This window comes from Peromyscus leucopus, chromosome 5 (genome assembly GCF_004664715.2).
Source record: "Peromyscus leucopus breed LL Stock chromosome 5, UCI_PerLeu_2.1, whole genome shotgun sequence".
Taxonomy (NCBI): domain Eukaryota; kingdom Metazoa; phylum Chordata; class Mammalia; order Rodentia; family Cricetidae; genus Peromyscus; species Peromyscus leucopus.
Window position 1 is genome coordinate 91,369,510 of NC_051067.1, and position 20,473 is coordinate 91,389,982.

Below are 20,473 nucleotides of genomic sequence, written 5' to 3' on the forward strand. Positions count from 1 at the left end.
TTTTGAGTTTTATGCATTAAGATTGACATAAGCCTACTAGAGGCTTTCAGGAGTAGACATCCTCTTATACTCCATTTGTTGTTGTTGTTGTTGTTAGTGATGGTTATAAAAAAAATTAAAAAAAAGAAAAACAACTCCCCCCCCAGACAGTCCCACACAGGCCAAGCTGGCATCAATATGTAGCCAAGGATGACCTTGAACTTCAGGTCCTCCTGCCTCCCCCTCCTGAGTGCTGGGTTTAAAAGCATGCTGTTTTATGTGCTGGGACATGCATCCAAGCGTCCTACCTACTAAGCTACATTCCCAACCCTAAATAAACTTTTAAAACTACAAACACCAGGCCGGAGACGGCTCAGATGAAGGTGGCCTGAGCCCCTCTCCATCCACAGTGGTTCTAGAGTTAAGAACAGGAAATGCCGCAGCAGAATCAATAACATCCAACTCTTGCTGGATTTTTTTTCACTCTTTTGGGGGCCCGCCACCAGCTCCCAAATAAATCACATATGGAGACTTATACTTAATTAGGAATGCCCGGCCTTAGCTTGGCTTGTTTCCTTAACTTTAAAGTATCCCATCTGTCTTTTGCCTCTGGGCTTTTCCTTTTCTCTTCTTGTACACTTTTCCTTCTTACTCCGTTGCTGGTTGTGTGGCTGCCCCTGATGTCCTCCTTCTCTGGCTACTTCTTTCTTTTCTCCTTCCAGATTTCTCCTATATATTATTCTCTCTGCCTGCCAGCCCCACCTATCCTTTCTCCTGCCTTGCTATTGGCTGTTCAGCTCTTTATTAGACCATCAGGTGTTTTAGACAGGCACAGTAACACAGCTTCACAGAGTTAGACAAACACAACATAAACAAAAGTAACACACCTTAGAGTAATATTCCCCAACATTCAACAGACAACTGCAGATTCTCAATAAATAAATAAGCAATAAATAGAATAAAATATACAACTTCAAGAGATGATCAAGCTAGTAAAAGTAAGACTATAAGACGCTTTACAAATAGCTTTAAAAGAGTGACTGAGCAGAACCCACACAAGTTCTGGACCCAGAGACTCTGGATCGAATCTCAGCTTGCTATGCCTCAGACCCACGTGATCCAGGCACACTCCTCCTCCATCTGAGGAACAGCTAATGGATACCTGAAGTTTGTTGATCACTGTGAAGGTGGACCAGAATGACTAAGTAATGACCTGGCACCAGCCTAGTCCTCGTGGGGTTTCCCTCTTCCTTTCGTCCCGGGCGTCTGGCCCGAGTGTACACTATGTTGGAGAGTGAGGCCCTGAGCAGTGGACACTGCTCCCCGCACTGTATCACGGTCAGCTCAACCAAAGCAGACAGGAAACTGCTGGTTGTTAGCGACCACAGAATCCAGATGCCAAATGTGCCCAGTCATCAGAAAGCTCTTACAGGCCTGGCACAGTTTGGGGACAGAAAGGCAGAAACTGCCAATAGTGGGGAGATCTACATGTCAGGCCGGGCCGGAGGCTTCCAACCACAGACACTCCCTCCTGCACGGAGGCTGCGGTGGCCCCGGTGGGGGGGGCCATGGCCCCTGCTCTCCTGGCCCAGTTTCCTCCGGAAACCTAAACTTTCTCCAGGCATCCCTAGGCCACATTTGTGAGCACATACATTCATCACCCCCTTCCCAGCCCAGGTGTACAGTAAGTTCTTCAAAATCCATTACAAAACACCGCCTGTGTTTGTGATTCTTCACTCCCCCGCTTTCTCGCCCCCTCCTTCCCTCCCTCCCTCTTCCTTCCTCTCTTCTCGCTCCATCCCATCCTTGCCCTTCCTTTCTTTTTTCTTTTTCAATAATTCCAAGCATTATTTTCTATCTCTTTGACTTTGTAACTGGTTTTTAACCCCTCCCTTCATTAATTTATTTATCACCCACCTGCTATAGACCAGGCACTATTACACGCAAAAATATGCATAAAAGTGAACACTCAATCCATGTTCATTTATAAAAAGTCCAGTCACGCTGGGGCAATGGTGGCGGACGCCTTTAATCCCAGTACTCAGGAGGCAGAGCCAGGCAGATCTCTGTGAGTTCGAGGCCAGCCTGGTCTATAGAGCAAGATCCAGGACAGGTACCAAAACTACACAGAGAAACCCTGTCTTGAAAAACCAAAATAAATAAATAAATAAATTTAATAAAATAAAACAGCTGGGTGGTGGTGGCTCACACCTTTAGTCCCAGCACTCGGGAGGCAGAGGCAGGTGGATCTCTGTGAACTCGAGGCCAGCCTGGTCTACAAAGCAAGATCCAGGACAGGCACCAAAACTACACAGAGAAACCCTGTCTCAGAAAAAAATCAAACAAAAAGTCCAGTCACTAAAGACAATAACAAGCAATCAACAATAAGTGGACCAAGGAAAAAGTTTCCTAATTCTTCCCAGGAGCCGTAACTATGGAGAAGAAAAACAAGAAGGGCCTCTCTGATATCTGGAGGCAAAGAAAGACATTATCAGGCCAAGCAGTCACCCAGTCACTCTATAAACGGGGAAAAGAATATGAATATGAGAAGGTGGCATGCAGTATGAATGCAGAAGCAATCACTCGGTATACGTGAAACAAGGGTATACGTGAAACAAGGGTATACGTGAAATAAGAAGGCAGAGCTGCAGGGCTCAGACAACGCATCTTCAGGGTCTAGAAGTTCAAACTTCATTCTCATGCAGATGCCTGAAAGAGCTCAGCACCTCCCTGAGATAGCGGCATGAAGGATGGACTATAAACGCTGAGAGAGGGGAAGGCAAGATGGAGGGTAAATAAAAATACATGGGGGGGGGCAGCTATTTCAATTACCTGGGAAAAAGTAAGAGTCTACAGGACAGCAGTGCAGGAGGGGAGCATGATGATGTCAAGAGGTGTCACAGAAGTGGGGTCAGTTAGACCAGTCAATAGCCAGCGTGAAGAAATGGGGGATGAGGGGAAGTGCGTCTGAACTGTGAGGACAACAGCCCAGGAAGGAAGAGAAGAAAGAAACCAGATGTGTTCCATCTGTTCTATGAAGCCTCTGAGGTAAACGAGCTGGGCGGGCGGTGACTAACTTGGGGTTACTATTGCTGTGTCACCACAACCAAAAGCAACTTGGGAGGAAAGGGTTTATTTGGCTTCCATATCTTGAGTCAGAGTCCACTGAGGGAAGTTGAGGCAGGAATCTGAAGGCAGGAATTGAAGCAGAAGCCATAGAGGAGTGCTGCTTACTGAACTGTTTCTCATGGCTTGATCAGTCTGCTTTTATATCACCCAGGACCACCTTCCCAGAGTCAATACAACCCACATCTTCATTAATGAATCAAGAAAATGCACCAGGCAGTGGTGGCGCATGCCTTTAATCCCAGCACTTGGGAGGCAGAGCCAGGCAGATCTCTGTGAGTTCGAGGCCAGCCTAGTCTACAAAGTGAGTTCCAGGAAAGGTGCAAAGGTACACAGAGAAACCCTGTCTCGAAAAACCAAAAAGAAAAAAGGAAAAAAATGCTCCACAGGTCAATCTACAGGGGGCATTTCTCAGACAAGTTTCCCTCTTCTCAAATGACTCTACCTTTCTTCAAGTCGACAAAGAACTGAGCAGGACATGTGGTAATGAGTGGCATTCACCTCCAACGAGGAGCCCGGAAGTCACTGGATAGCATGGCACATCCTCACAGACCGACAATACTACATTTGTGTTTACAGAAGAAAGGTGTGTTCATTTAGCACGTAACTTAGTGAGACTTCGTCAAAAAAACAAAACAAACAAACAAAAAGGCCCGAAAACCTGTGCTGGCTTCACTTAAGAACGCCTGGCAGAGGAGTGAAAATTATCCATTTTCCTGAAAATTGATCTTGGAATAAACATCTTTTGGATGTTGCAGGTGATGTATCACTGTGTGCAATCGCGGGTCTTTCTGGCAGTGCTCGGTGCGTGGCTGTGCTGAGGGAAAGAGCATGCATGACCGTTGGCTTGGGAGCCCAGCGAGCCCCTTTTCACGGTGTGTTACTTTAATTGAGAGGATAGCTGACAAATTACAGTCAGTCAGATGTGGGCCTTGGCAGATTATTTCTTGGAAATGAATGAAGTCAAGCTAATACTTCAAGGAAAGGCTGACAGTGTTTTTAGTCTGTGATAAGATTCATGCTTTCAAGCAACCATTAAAGTTTTGGAAAACTTGTTTACTACACTATGAACTTGACAGATTCCCAATACCATACTTAAAGACTTTTTCAGATAACATTCTTGCAGATATAATTTTTACATTTACAATGAGATATACCAACATTTCATAGATCTATATAACTCAGGGAGTCAATATTCCCCAAATGTCCAATACTGACATTATGTGCATGACAATCCAGTCAAAACATAAGACAGCTCAGTAGATTTGAATGTAGCAGACATGAAAAGTTCATGGCAATGTTTTGACTCAACACTCCAAATAACCTTCAAGATCTTGGTGTAGCTGAAAGAATACCCACAAGTCCCTGCAAAGGTGACAAGACATCTGTGTGATGCAGATCTTCCTCACTAACCTGGTGCGACAGATTAAATACACCAACAGATCTGAGAATCTAGTTGTCCTCTAGGAAGCCAGCTACTAGAGATTTGCAGAAACATACAGAATATCACTTACTTTACTCACTCTCTTTTAGAAAAACACATGTTTTCATTAAAAAATGCTGCTTATAATTAACATATGCTGGGTTAGATTATTTTTAGCAATAGAAATATGTAATTTCTCTGTTTTAATCCCTAATACATGACAATACACAAAAGGTCTTTGGGGCCTTCATTAACTTCCATGGAGCATAGAAAGATCCTGAGAATATGAAAAAAAAAATCTATTTTCAATAAAAGAAAAAAAGAAAAAGACAGAAGATAAGTAGATGATAGAAACTTAGATAGATAGATAGATAGATAGATAGATAGATAGATAGATAGATAGATAGATAGATAGACAGATAGATCCTGATAGCCAAAGCTTCAGAACCAGTGTCTCGGAGATGTTAGCACTCAAGCCACATGATATGCACCTACACGTCTACAGAAGCACTCTTCATAACAGCAAAAGGCAGAAACAAAGCCAGCATCCCTTGCAGCGTCTCTGCAGTGCCGTGTCACAAAGCCAGCATCCCTTGCAGCATCTCTGCAGTGCCGTGTCACAAAGCCAGCATCCCTTGCAGCATCTCTGCAGTGCCGTGTCACAAAGCCAGCATCCCTTGCAGCATCTCTGCAGTGCCATGTCACAAAGCCAGCATCCCTTGCAGCATCTCTGCAGTGCCGTGTCACAAAGCCAGCATCCCTTGCAGCATCTCTGCAGTGCCGTGTTAGAGCCTTGAGAAGAAAGTGGCCCAGCTACATCCACCAACATGGATGCGTCTTAGCAAGGAGGCCACAGAATGAGAACACTAAGGTACAGAAGGCCAGTGGTTCCAACACCACCACATTTATAAATGTCAAAGGCAGGAAGAAGACACAGGAAAAAATACCTGAAGCAGGTCAAATGTACTGTTGTGGGTGTAACAGGTAAGAATACACCCAGACAGTCTCACCTGTACTGACTCTCAGAGTTTACTGACAGCCTTTCTTCACTGTTTCATTACAGATGTGTATTAGACAAGGCAGCGCACTAGACCTTTGTTTCCCCACATGTGCAGTACACATGTTCAGGTGCGTGCACACGTGTGTCTATGGAAGCCATGCACACAGAAGCCAGAACTTAATGCCAAATGTCTCCTACTGCTCTTCACTTCATTCACTGAGGCAGGGTCTCTCACTGAAGCTGGAGCTCACCCATTTGGCTAGTTTAGCTAACCAGCTCGCCCCATCTTCACTTCCCAAGTGCTGGCATTGTAGGTAGGCCACCACACCTGCCCAGCTTGTATGTGGGTGCTGGGGATCTGAACTCTGGATCCTCACACTTGAATGCAAGCGCTTTATCCACCAAGCCATCCTCACAGCCCCCAAACTAGAACTTTCTGGCCAGTTACCCTAGCGGTGAAAAGGGGGTAAGAAGAGAAGTCCCACGAAGCCCTCCCGGGGCTCTCTTCCTAGATCCCGTCAGTGGTGGCGTCCACAGCCATTCATCTTAACTGTTTTTTCAACAGAGGGCTCTCAGCTTTAAACGGTGCCCTCCTTCATGAGCCCACGCCCTCCACCCCATTCTATCACAGGGAAGACCACGCTCCATGGCTGATTTCTGACTGCATGCACCCTCCTACCTAACGACCTTTGCCCCACCTGCTGGCCTTCCATCTGGGTCACGGGTTCTGCACCACCCTTCTTTCAGTGGCTCTTATTATTCTGGGTTCCTTTCAACCTCTCTTGGCTGCTGTCATTTCTTCTACTTGGAATGTTCTCTCTCCTCAACATCCAAATCCAGCATGTCCTTTCGGATGCTTCTGATGCTACGTGCAGGAATCTTTTGCCCATCCCTCTTAGACTGTGGCCCCACAAACATCTGCACATCCAAGTCACAGAATATTGTCCCATACTTGTTAGCATGTCTATCTGTATGTGTCTGATGGGTGCATCACCTCAACATGGGGACGTGGGGACACAGCTCCCACTGGATCTCAAACCCCCGGCTCCACAGTGTCAGCCACCATACCTCCAACTCCAAACAGCCAACAGTTCAGCTATTGAAAGTGGTGTCCCCGAGGAGAGAACGGGTTCCAGTTTTACACTGATAATAGGAAAGTCAGCAGAGCAGCGCTTCCTTTATACAATTCTTTTTCGTAACACAAGACTGTTTTAGAGTTCGATATTTCTTACCACTGTGCCCCAAACTAATAATAGAAGTCCTTAGAAATCCATTCCTGACAGGCAGGCTAAGCAAACTTCTCCATACACATAGGTTTTATCTCAATGGTGGACAGTTGCTTTGGGGGTGGGGGGCAGGTTTTGGTTTTGTAAACATATCGATTAATTGACTTACTAATTTGAACTCATAATCCTCCTGCCTCAACCTCTCAAGCCCTGGATTATAGGCATATGTCATCACGCCCACTGGAACAGAGGTTCTGCTGGTTGGTTCTTTTTTAGTATTCAATACACCTCTCTCCCTCCTTCCCTCCCTCCCTCTCTCCATCCTTCCTTCCCCTCTATGTTTTTGTTTTTGTTTTTCGAGACAAGGTCACTCTGTGTAGCTCTGGCTGTCCTGGAACCCACTCCGTTGACCAGACTAGCCTCAAACTCAGAGATCCACCTGCCTCTGCATCCCAAGTGCTGAGATTAAAGGCCCATCTCTCTCTCTCTCTCTCTCTCTCTCTCTCTCTCTCTCTCTCTCTCTCTCTCTCTCACACACACACACACACACACACACACACACACACACACACACACGAGACCTTCTGTTTCAGAGTTGGATTGCTTTTCCTTTGTTTTATTTATTCACTCAATAGGTCCTTATCTTGTCAAAGACTCCTCTGGTTCCAGCGTTATTGAGACCATGGGATTCCTTTGGAAACCACCTCTAAACTGGCCTGGTGGGATGCATGCATGCACTAAGGAAGCCGAAGCAGGGAGATCACAAGTTCAAGGCCAGGATAGCATAGTGAGTTCAAGGTCAGTCTGCACTACAGAGCCAGTCAGTATCTCAAAGCAGAAACAAACACCTCACCGAGGCAGCCATCTCTATAAGGAAGCAACCTGACTAACCCAAAACACTACTACGGAACTGTGAAACTTCTCCCAGAGTCATCAGAAGGCAGGTAACTACATTTTGATCTCTCTCTTCCTAAAGTCAGATTAAAACTCAATAAGTTCTTAGCTGAAGTTCACTTCTTCCAGAGGGAGGCTTTTTGGAGCACAGTGTCTCCGGAACAGCGCTTCCTCTCACATACAGCTGCAGTTCCTGCTCTAAAGAGACCTGCAGGACAGAGGTGAGGGCCAAACAAGGGCAGAAGAGAAGCCTGGTGGTAGCCCATCCCAGAGGCTGTGCGTGCAGTGAGCACGCAGGTCAGGCCCCTGACAGCACTGCACACACTGGCTGCCTAAAGGAAAGAAACACTACTGGTGACCGCTTTCATGAATCACGCAAACCCAAGCATTCTGTCAGCACCTGAGGACCACACAGGACATGACCTCTGAGCCGCTGTGACACTTTCAGACAGCGACCAGACCCAGGGGGATCTCATGGCCCTCGGCTTCCCTGAACCCAGCAAAGGGCCCTGCCCTTGGCAGCACGGATGCAGTTAGCCTGGAGCTGCTTTTCTCTCTCTGACTCAGTTTCTCCCTTTCTGCCAATAACGGGGGGCGGCTGTTCTCCCCCTGCTCCAAGTGCAGAAGATACCAGCGACACAGCGGAACCAAAGCACAAGATAAACAAAACGTTAACATAGTGTTAGCCATTTTACAAGGTGGAATTACTTGAGCAACACAGAAGCGAATTAACTTTTCCAAGGCCACAGAGCCCAGGAGACTCTTGGTGGGAAGAGAGAGTGAGAAGGCTGTGGTCTGGGGGTGGGGGTGGACACACATGAGGGAGGACACCGAGTCCATTCTTCTGACCAGCGCAGGTTCTTCCCCAGGCCTTTGTTGACCAGCCTGGACAAGCTGGAGCCAGTTGCTCAAGCCCCGATTTTAAGATCTAACAAAGTATGGTCACTAACTTGCCTGGACTCAGCGTCTGATGTCTTGGTGGCTGAGATGACATCATCCCAGAGTGGGACAGTCCTGGCTAATTCAGGAATCCTCAGCTCTGGCTGTTCATTCAGATGTCTGGGGAATTTAATTTTAAAAAGGTTGCCTCCAAGCCAAGTGAATTAAGTCAGGGGGTGTCTGTGTCTTCTAGACACCCAAGTCTAATGTGCAGCCACAGATTTGAGCTGCTAACAGTGAAACTGAAATGCAGCAAGATTATCCAAGCACAGTGTGAGAAATCCCAGAGCCCCTCAGCTGGAATGAGTACACATCTCAGGTGTGTTAGTGCCAACAGCATTTACTGAATACATACTACATGTTGGACATGCATATAAAAATTCATTTGTAAGAGCTCATGCCGTTCCCTCTTAGAACCTGTTTCCAACCATTTTACAAGTGAGGAAGACAGGCAGAGCCACTACTCCTATACGGTCACAGCTAAAATGCAGCGCAGCCGGGCTCTGGACCCTACCTTGTGGTGCTTCTTGGACTCCACCCTGCAATATGCTTCGCAGTACCTTTGACACAGTGCTAAATTAAAAGATCAGAAAATGCTTCAGAATGCAGAACAGTTCCTAATCCAATTGCCTTCAGGGGTGGCAAGGGAAGAGGCTTGGGGGAGGTGGGCAGGTGTACACGCATATGGGGACATGGTGGCCGAGTGGCAGGAACTGTAGCAGACTGACGAGCACATGCCCAGGCAAGGAGACAGCCGCCACTGACTACAGCAGATTGCTGCCATGTGGGGAGGTGGGCCGGTGCTGCCTGCTCTTCCAAGTGTTCAGAAGAAGCTGGAAATAGGGCTTTTTCTGTGTGTGTGTGTGTGTGTGTGTGTGTGTGTGTGTGTGTGTGTGTGTGTGTAAAATCTCCAATTTCCAAAATGCTGTCTGAAGTTTTTAAACATATTGTGTAGAGCAGAACACACTAGTGTGGCACCTGTCTGTGACCTCCAACAAGAACAATCACGCAACATACTCACACCCCTCAAGACTTTAAGATCCGTGGGATACGCTCTCTTGGACAGCAGACTGTCTCTGATTTGTGTGAACTCTGAACTATGACCCATTCAACATACGGAAAACCCAGTGTCAATTTGCTCTCGGTCATTTTGACCGGCAGATTGCCTGTTGAGTGAATGACTAACAAACCTTCACGGAACACCCAGTCTCCCCTCAGTTTCACTGTCGGTCACTGTAAGAGTATTCCTTGTCCTTACCTTTGAGTGAAATCCTGTCATAATTCATACAGTTATTGCACAACTTAGATATGATTCCAGCCAAATCACATGCACAAAGGAACTCATTCCTTTAGCAACAGTCTATTATAATATTGTTGGCCTACAGAATAAGTGTCAGTCCAGACCTTCCATAATAGCCTCGTAAATGAACTTTACCATATTATATTGTTATTACTCACTCCACTAATGAGAGCAATGAAAAAAAAAAAAAACAGGACAAAAATGAAAAACACAGAAACAGCCATAAAGTTCAAGATCAGAATTTCGGCTAATCACAATTTAAGCATACAAACACATTTCCTATGCTTAACTGCATATTCTACTTGCTTTACTCTATGTAGCAGGCACACGTTAGGCGTGATTTTGTATATGCATATAATATTTACATGTATTTAAATGATCCTAATGATGACTCTGAGGACATGGAACTGTTATCACTAAAGATGAAGACTGGATGACAGAGAAGTTAAGTCATTTGTCCAAGGTCACACAGCTAGCCAGTAGCAGAGCTGGGATCTGAACAGCCCAGCACAAGAGAGCTTGTGCACTTGACCACTACCCCGTGAACTTCAAAAGCACATGAGCCCTTTGTTTTTACTCACACAGTGTACAGCAAAGGCAAAGAGGCCAAAGTCACAGGGTATTATCTCTCTCGTTACAAAACAAGAGAAACCCACCACCAGTCTCCGTAACTTGAGAAAAATCTATCATCCTCCACAAGTACAGTAGCTTGTTTCAAAGGCTCAGATAAGTTGAGTACTGCTGATCAATCAGGTAAAAGATCATTTTCTCCCTGCCTTCCTCAGCCCCCTTTGAAGGCCAGCTTCTTCAGAGCACTCAAAACAATTCACCCCGAGATCCACACCTCTCTCTCACCTTTCTTTTGTTCCCTCACACCCCGCTTCTAATGGGGTCGAGCCAATTTTCTGACCTGTGTAGGAATTAGCAGGAAAAGGCAGACGTTATGGGGGTTTGGTTTCACAAGCTCAGAGGCCTGAGTCTATTCCTTTCCTGGTAAAGAAATGGACAGGACCTGCTTTTCCCTCCCCAGCACTGGGAATTGAACCCAGGTCTGCATGCATGCCAGGCAAGACTCCACCACTGAGCTACATCTTTCAATGCCTTGATTTTTCTTTAAAATAGAGGCAAAGGATAAATACCTGGTCATGTGAGAGCCACAGAGCAGAACTTTGGTGGAAAAAGCTGTCTTTTTTTAATTAGAAGGGACTGAACAGTTGAAGAAAATATCCCTTTTAAGCACATAGGAACTTTTTCTTTCTTTCTTTCTTTCTTTCTTTCTTTCTTTCTTTCTTTCTTTCTTTCTTTCTTTCTTTCTTTCATTTTAGGCACTTGCATTTACTATAACCATGGTCACCTTACATTTAATATAATCCTAGGTCACTATTTGAAAAAGCAGCATCACTAACAGCCTCGTTCTGACCTGAGAGTATGGGTGGGTATCACTGTGCACTTCATAAAGTTAGCCACGGTACAGTGCGTGCGTGCGTGCGTGTGTGCGCGTGCGTGCGTGCGTGCGTGTGTGTGTGTGTGTGTGTGTGCATGTGTGTGTGTGTGGTGTGTGTGTGTGTGGTGTGTGTGTGCATGTGTGTGTGTGTGTGTGTGTGTGTGTGTGTGTGTGTGTGGCCGATTTTTAGAAAATAAACAGCAACATGCACCCATGTGGCCTAAGATTCGTATCAAAGAAAAGTCTGATTGAAATCTACGACGCTCCCTCGGATCTGCACCAGTTCTACCCAAGGTGGGTGACAAGAACTCTCAGACAGGCCTCCACTCCTACCCTACACTGTTCTCCAGTATCATAAAAACGTAATTTATAGACAGAGGGTAGAAATCCCAAACTTGCCAACAGGAGGGAGAGAACGGCTAGGAGCCTAGCCCATCAAGCATTCTCAGCGGTTTCCAAGGTCTGTGCTTTGTGCATTATTTTCTTATAAAATATGACAGAAGACATCCGGCTACCATGAACCATAAAGTGTTTTGTACACTTAGCCCTAGATGGTATGAATTACTAAGCTACACCTTCCAAAGGAGGAGGCAGGGAAGCGTGGGTGGGAGGACAGGAGCGTTCACAAGGCAGAACCCCCAAATGGGACTTTGATGGGTACATTACCAGGGCCAAAATAAGTGATGAAGTCAAAGGAACGCGTGCGCCACCCCCCCATGCACGCATGCGCGCGCTTCTCTTACCATAACTAGACCCTGTCTGGATTTCTTTCCAATAAGTAAAAACCCAGGTTCTCTTCCTTTACCACAAAGCCCACAGCCTTGTAAACTCTCATGTTAGAAATCCTTTAACATACCCAAAATTCCCATTTTGTAGGTCATACTATCATTACCTTGATCTGCCACCAGTCTGATTAAATTATAGAAAATTATTAATCTATCCCTCAGAATAGGAAGATCAGCACCCTCACTCTGTATGTGGTTGCCTCTCGGACCCTAGTACTCCACCGGAGATTGAACCATTGAGAATGGAGGACAGGGGATCCTTCAAAGGAGGGCTATGGGATCTACTAACCTCATCACAGTAATATGGTGCATTCAGCCCCTGCTGAGGGCCTTGGTGACTAGTCATAGGCACTAGGCAAGCCTCACACAGTGCAGCAATGTGGGTATCTCCATTGTTTCCTTCAGACCTTGGGCTATTATAGGCTGAATCTTTGTATCCCTGGCCCTCTCCAAACAATTCCTGTATTGAAACTTCATCTCCAGTATGACAGTGTCAGGAGGAAGGTCTTTGTGGGATGACTAGGTCATAAGGGCACAACCATGATGAAAAGAGGTCCCAGGCAACTCAGTCACTTCTTCCACCACGTGAGTACACCAGAAGGCACCACTGTTGGAGGAGAGATGGGAGTCTTTACCACAAACACTGACTCTGTGGTCACCTTGATTCTGAACTTTTTCAACTTCAACATCTATGAAAAAAAATCATGTTATTTAATAAAGTATCTGACCAAAGTCATTTTGTTATAGCAATCCCAATCACCTAGGACATTGGCTCATCCAATCTACATGTGAGGGAACAGAGTTCGTACCATGGATGACCAAATTTTTTCCCTTTTGTAAAACTTCATGTGTCCAGACACAATCTGAACCCAAACTACTGGGATTATTAAATAAACTGGTTTGCCAGCCCAGTCCAGTACCGCATATTTTTAATCTAGCTTTATCTACAAATCCAGGTTGATAGTAATTAATAAGACTCCTAATCTTTTGAACCAACTTTTGACCCCAGGAACCTGCCTGGGTATCCCAGTGCACTCTCCTCTGAGAACACAACCGTGTCCGTCTGATTTTTGCACGTCCCTCCAAGCAGAGCTGCACCGCCCTGGGAACTCCCTAACAGAGCCATTCAAAGACTCTCAACTACAAAATGTGCAGCGGCACTCAGGCGAGCGAGCAGAAAGCTGTCCAATTTAGACTTCTCCGGCATGATGCATTAACGCTTTGTGCGAGAGACTTGTCAACTCACACCTGCTGTGTCATCTCGAGAGCGAGATGGCAGCACAGATAAATTAAAAATCAATTTTTTTATTAGAAACTATTTTGAAGCATTAGAGGGAATGTGATCTTTGAGCCACCTTCTGTATTTTAACGGGGACCCCGCAATCGTCCCCTTGCTGTCTTAGGGATGCATGGGTGCCGCTTTGGGGGACAGAGAGCAATGATCCCCAGAATCATTAGACTCCTCAGAATCATTAGACCTGTCTGACAAGAGCTGTAAAATACTTTGCTACTGCAGGCCGAAAAAGTTCCCCGTGGGTTAAGTCAGGTCATAGTGCCTGGTCATTACAAAAATTAGTAAGAAATAAAGGCAAAGTTTCCTTCCTTTGACCACACACACACACACACACACACACACACACACACACACACACACACACACGCCACACGCACACACACCACACGCACACACACACACACACACACACACACACACACACACACACACAGAAACTGACTCATAAAAGCATAAAAATAAAGGATCCAGTCGCTTTCCACTCCTTTTGCTCCTCAGTTTTACTAGAGAGCAGAGTTTGCTAAAGTTTTGTTAATGAAGAACACAGTAACCTGTTCCGATCTTAACCCACAACTGAGTAAACAATGAAACACTGGAATAATGAAACAACTCTTTTATTAACTTTTCCTCTGTTCTCCCCCTGGGGAGCAGGTACCAGGCAAACCCCAATGATAAATATGACAGAATCTAAACTCATATGTGTGGATGGGTAAATGGATGCTAATGGGGAAATTTTAAAGTGCTGGTTACTACCAGTAAGGGACATAGAGAAGCAATTAATGCATTAGAGCACCTTCCTGATGCCTCCCTCTTAGTTTGAAAGATCCCAGTCTGCCACGCAGCTTCCCTCCCAGCCTAAGTTACACTGTTTGGGATTCTGATGAAGGTGAGTGCCTGGGTCATCTCAAAGGAGCTCTAGGCCATTCTTCTGAACTGGCATTGGACTTTATTAATGAAAAAAGTTTTGTGAAAGAGCCATCAGTAGCAGCTGAGTCACATTTGAAATCCCAAAATGAAAATTACTGCATTAAGCCAAGAAACAAGGCCTTTATTTTTGAATAATTATCTTTAAATCTACCCCTCAAATATAATATAGACTTAGCATCTTGGCTAAGTGATACCTCCAAGTTACCACAGCACTTCTCTGTGACATGTAGATATATATACACCACTTTTTCTGTGCATGTATGAGGAGGCCCACGTAACACACACACACACACACACACACACACACACACACACACACACCACTTCTGAGGCTCAGAAGGAAATGACTGTAGAATTTTAAATCAGAAACCCAAGGCTAAGGTTAGGGGTGTCAGGTTAAAGACTCGCCCATCTCCAAAGCTAATTCGGTTCTGAACAGTCCCAGGGGTGTCTAGCTGAACAGAGGGAACCAGGAAACCTTAGCAGGCCCGAGCCCAGGCTGGGGAATTGCTAGTACTCCGTGCCAGGAGCCAAGGCTCACCCCAGACTTGGTATCAGATAATACCAAGTGCTCGCTTGGATTTCCAGGACTAATCCACTCTAGGGTGGAACGTCCAGGTTCCCTGGTGTCTGCGCTGTCCAGTGTGAAGGCAGTGGGCTTTTCAGGGCCAGACTGTTCCTGGACAGTATTGTTTAATGTGAAAAAGAGACTCCACTCACAGAAAACACCTCTAAGTGGCAACTGTGCGTGCTCTAAAATTCTTCAGCCATACTGCTGGGGTACGGAAGAAAAGGGGTGCTGGGGAAGTGGAAAGCATTTCAATTGTTCTACGAATTCTAACAGCACAGGTGTGAGTGTGTACACAAGTGTGTATGTCACACACACATGCTGCATTTCTTAAATGTTTACAGGTGCTTTCAGTTTTAAAATCAACATACAAATAGTGGCTTTAATAACTTCTGCATTTGCTCAAAGGGTTCTGGGGCTTTAGAAGCAATTTAAATTTCTCCAGGTCATTCATTCAATCACTTCCTTGTCTCAGCCACAAGACACATCACTTTTTTTAGGGCCAACTTTTAAATCTAAACAACTATATAACCTCTTAAAACTCCAAGATGACTTCTACCAGGCACTGTGAATCCCTGGACTCAACTGTACTTTAATCCTGATGCAGCACAGTTCTCCCAGGGAAGGGGCCCTTTTCTCATACACACATAACAGTTCCGTATTGAAAACTAGGACGTCGATCTACAACTATATTCTGTACTAGATGGACATTAACATTCACTTTTACCCAAGTCCGTACGCCTGATGCCTACATATCACTTTCAAATTCCTGGGATCCTCCCTGGGCTCTTAGCAAGCCCTGGGTTACTATGACTGACTTGCAAAATACACCATTTGCCCAGAAATTGCTCTTAGTGAAAATGTAAATTGCTTATAAAACACGTGTAAACCCTGCTTAGAAAAGGCAGCACATATCCTCAAAAAAAAAAAAAAAAAAAGTCCATTCAATGCAAAAAGAGGCGGAAACGCTTTACAAATTAAGGCTTCCCTTAAAAAGAAGGGGGGTGGGGGCAGGAACGTTTACTGTGCTTCCAAAAGTAAATTGCTTCTTACTTAGGTAAAAGTGGTTTAATGTGACTGCAAGAGAGAGGCGATCTTTTTAAGTGAGTAGATAACAGTATTCAATCAGAGAACGAAGAGGGAGCCCCTCTCAAAATAACAACTCCATCAACAGGCAGCAACCCGCAGGAGAGGCCCACCAGACACCCGAGCTAAAATGGAGCCTGAATTTCCTCTCAGACTGAGGGTAGTCGCAGGAGGTCAGGGTCAAGGTCACCGGCAGGGCAGGCTGCAGCTGCCCGACTGCACTGCACACCACGGGAGGAGCCGCGTTCCAGCAGCCTCAGCCGAAACAGATAAATCCCTTCTCCGCTCCCACCCTCCCGCGAACCCCGCCAACATTTTTTTAAGCAGGGGGAGAAGAGAAGAAAGGAAAATGACCAAGTAACCTCACCGCCCTGGTTTTCGCACACAAGCTCATCAGCTCCCAAAGTTGCCATCTAAGGGCAAGTTCGCAGAGAACACTGAAGCCCATTTTGTGCGAGCAGGGCAAGCCTCCCGCGGTGGTGGCCGCCCGGGACACCAGCCTCCCCTCCCTGCCCACGCGCGTCCGAGTAGAGGGGCGCCCGGGCCGGCCATGTGCACGCACACTTCCACCAACTGCTGTGAGTTTTCTGTGAATCGCGGCGCTGAGCCTCCCGCCTCGCCCGCCCTGACTGCGCCGCCTTCTCCTCCTCCTCCTCGCACAAAATTTTCCTACACACGCAGCCGCCTGCGAGTGATTTTATGTGCATATATATTACATATGTGATATTATCCTCAGAACCTCTAGCGGGCAGGCGAAGAAAGGACTGCACGGGGGCATTTTTTTTTTTTTTTCCTAAAGGAAGGGGAAAAAAAGCACAACCCGAGCCCAGTGCGTCGACTCCGTGCGTACAGGGAAGGGGGAAGAAAAGAGGAATGTTTGCGGAGCGGACTGCCCGCGCGTGCCCTTGCTCGCCACTCCGGCCACGGCCCGGGCGCCTCCGCGCCCGCCCGGGCCACAGCAGCCCCGCGGCCCCCTCGCGTGGGCACCGCCGCGGAGATTTCGCGAGGGGGAGATCGATCGCGCTCGCCCGTCTGCGGCGGAAACACACACGCTCACACACAACCCGAGACACCATAACCTTAACCCTTCCCCCACCCTCCGTGAACTTCAGGTGACCGACCACGTCGGCCTGACACCCGCGCGGGCGGGCGCTCCGGCTCCACTCCCGCCCCCAGCCCGGGTTTTGCAGGATCGGGCTCTGAGCAGCGCCAAGCCGCCCAGAAGAGGGGAGCAGCGCAGGGGGGGAAGGGGGGAGAGGAGAAACTGACCCTCCGTCTCCCCCGACCCCTCCCTCCGGCGCCTCCCGCGTCCCCTCCTCCCGCCACCCCGCCCCACGCCTTCTCCCCTGCCCCCTCTCCCCTGCATTCAAGGAGCCGGGCGGCCCCGGGGGGATATTTTTAGTTGCTTCTTTCTCCTTCACTTTTAGCTTCAGCAGCATCTCGGAACACTCCGAGCGGAGAGAGCTTGGGGGGGACGAGGGGGGAGCCCGAGAGGGAGTGGGGGAAAAGTTAAGAGTCTCGCAAAGAAAAGCGGGAGGGCGGCGCAGAGGGACCCGAGGCGCGGGTGGAGGAGGGGACGGGGACCCGGCCGCGCAGCCCGGCGCGAGTCTCCAGTTGGCGTGTGTGGCTACGGCCAGGAGGGCTGGGATGCACTTTAGTCGCGGACTCTGCTCGGGCTGCCCGGGGAGGGGGGTCTGCGAGCCCGCGTCGCCCCGGCTCCGTCTGCTCCGCCTGACCCCGCATTTTATTGCGGCCGGGAGCCCTGCTCCGCCCTCCCCTGGGCTCTGCAGGGACCTCGCGCGCCGCGCGCCGCCCTGGCTGCCTCGCCTCAGCCTCGGCGCGGCTCCCGCACCCCACATCCGCTCGGCTGCCCGGCCTCGCCCCCCGATCGGCCGCCCGCGCCCCCCGGCGCCCCCACACCTTCCTCGGCCGCCCCGGCTCCCCTCCGCCGCCGCCTCCACCTCCGCCTCCAGCTCCAGCCGCCCGCGGCTCCGCGGCCGACCCACCCCGGCGCAACCTTTAGCCGGAGACCGACCTCTCCGGTCCCCAGCCCGGCGGGCGGCCGCGCGCCCTCGCCCCGACACCCCCAATCGCCATGTCACGGCCCCGGCCCGGCGCGCGCCCCGACCCCGCACCCTCGGGCACCGGGATCCACACGGAATTTCTTTTTTCAAGATTGCAACCTCTCCCACCTCCCCCCACCCGCGACAAAAACCCGGCATCCACACTACTCCCCTCCTCCCTCCTCTCGCCCCCTCCCCCCGCAACCCGGAGTGAGGAGGGGGAGGGGGAGGGAGAGGGGGAAAAAAGCCCGATCTCAAGGAAAAAAAAAGAGGGGGGCGAGAGAAAGAAAGAAAAAGAGAGAGAGAGAATAGAAAGGGCACGGGGCTGATCATCACCAACATGGCTGCCTCGGCATAGACCTAAACGAGGAGTAACCCGGGCTGTGTCTTTGTCAGTTTCACCTCTGTAACCCTAAACTAATGCAGAAAACAACGGCCGAGGCTGCGGAGGGGAAAGAGGAGAGGGAGGGCGAGAAAATGGCACGAGAGGAGGTGGAGAAGGGATGACTTACGTGAGGGAAGGCGCTTGGGCTGCTCCTGCTTCCTCCTGGGCATTTTCCCCCTTTTCTCACATTCTCCTCCTCGGTTAATGTGAGATCAAATAAACCCCCGTGGGGGCAGACAGCAGACACTGGCAGGAGCGGGGAGGTAGCTGGGGGGCGGGCAGGGGGAAACCCCTTCTCTCCGGTGTGTGCAATGGGTTGAAGCTTGTTTCCTGGAGCCAGAAGAGGGGTTTTCTTCTCTTCTTTCCTTTCTTTCTTTCTTTTTTTCCTTTTTTTTTTTTTTTTAATTTTTTGGTCGTGCACCTGGCTTGTCCCCGAGCGTAATAGTCTTCAATGGAAACGGATCTAATAGGTGTGTGTGTGTCCTGTGCTCGCGTGTGATGGGAGGTATAAATAAATGAGCGCCGGTGCGGCGGTGTCTATGGCCGCGCGCTGTGTCTCCGAGCCCCTAACACTAATGTCGGGATCAAAGGGCAGCGGCGGCGGCAGCACAGCTCGCAGCTCGCTCTCTCGCTCTCCTCTCGCGCTCTCTCTCTCCCTGTCACACACACACTCACACACACACAGAGGCACAGACTGAGGGAAGGAGAGAGAGCTAGACACGCGCGCGCGCGCGCACGAACACACACACACACACACACACACACACACACACACCCAGCAAAGAGGAAGGTGCCCTAAGGCTCTCAGGGCGGACTCAGCCTCGCATTTACAACTGCTCTGTCTGGAACAAATGGGGGGCGCGCGTGCGGGGGTGGGATGGACTTCTTCAAATTTATCCCGCTAGTCGCCCAATCAAGGGGGGGTGAAAAAGTTTCCCCCCGCTCTTGAAACATTATTTTACAGATTTTTTTTTTTAAGGAAATAGGTTGCACTAACTACTTTCTTTTGTGTATTAAACTACATTTGGCTCTGTGTATAAAATTCTTCAGGCTTTTGTCACTGAAAGATTCACTCTCTCACCCCATCACCTTGAGGTTACAGACTCACATACTTTCTTAAAACAGTCCAATGGAAATCTTTTTTTTTTTTTTAATTAAAAGATAGCATATGGCGAGATCAGTAGGTGAGTGGAATGAATGTCCAATTTTGGAGGGTCCGGTTGAGTTAGCACTTGAAAACTCCCCTAAATGAAAATTACAGGTCCTTGGCCAAGAAAGAGGGAAAATAAGATTAGGTCACTCCTGAGGGTTGACTTAACTGCTACGTGATATTCCTACAGTGCATACAGCAATCTTAACTTCTGAAATTGACCCCCCACCCCAGAACACAGGTAGCTGAAGTTTGCCCGGAAGCAATTCCAGTGTGCAGTTTGAGCTCACTACAGCAGTTTTCATTAAGCGATATACTTTCATTACTTTACAAATCACACATCTTGCTTCAAAGAGACACATAAAGGGAAAACAGAAAAGGATGGTTCTCCACACAAAAGGTACTCAGTGAAAAGAACAGTTCTTTCTCTGACTGTAAGCCATTTGGATAAAAGTTCACTGAGAGGTTGTTAATGATTTAAAACTCCAAAATCTGCTACTATAATTGAAGTAAAAAATTGGTCTGAAGAAGAGTTATTTCATAAAACTCTTTGTAAGGGGAAACTTTGAACTTGGTGGAATACATTATATGTCATGAGTCAGAGCTAAAAAATAAAAAGGTGCATTATTTAAACTACATCTTCCCTTTGAGCTTAAAAAAAAAGCTCTTGACTCATCATCTTATTATGTTAAATATTTTCCTACCAATTTTTAAATAGATGTTTTCATCGAAGAGGGTGGAGTCATAGTGAAGAGATAGAACATTAAAATGGCACGTTATAGTTGACATGAATCGCTGATGGAACTTAGGAGTCTCTCCGGGTGTTAAAGAGAGCCATGTTTGCGTTAGGTACAACCCATTAACAGTGGCAATGGCTTTCTACT

The 20,473-nt window shown here is 47.8% G+C and overlaps 1 protein-coding gene across 1 annotated transcript in view; it reads right to left on the reverse strand.

Moving 5' to 3' along the window:
• Nucleotides 1-19,100, reverse strand: part of Znf827 (zinc finger protein 827) — a 180,611-nt gene extending 161,511 nt beyond the window's left edge. The window contains 1 exon segment of the mRNA XM_028892888.2: nucleotides 18,567-19,100. Coding sequence (XP_028748721.1) covers nucleotides 18,567-18,609 — 43 coding nt within the window. The 5' untranslated portion in view covers nucleotides 18,610-19,100.
• Between the last annotated feature and the right edge of the window lie 1,373 nt (nucleotides 19,101-20,473).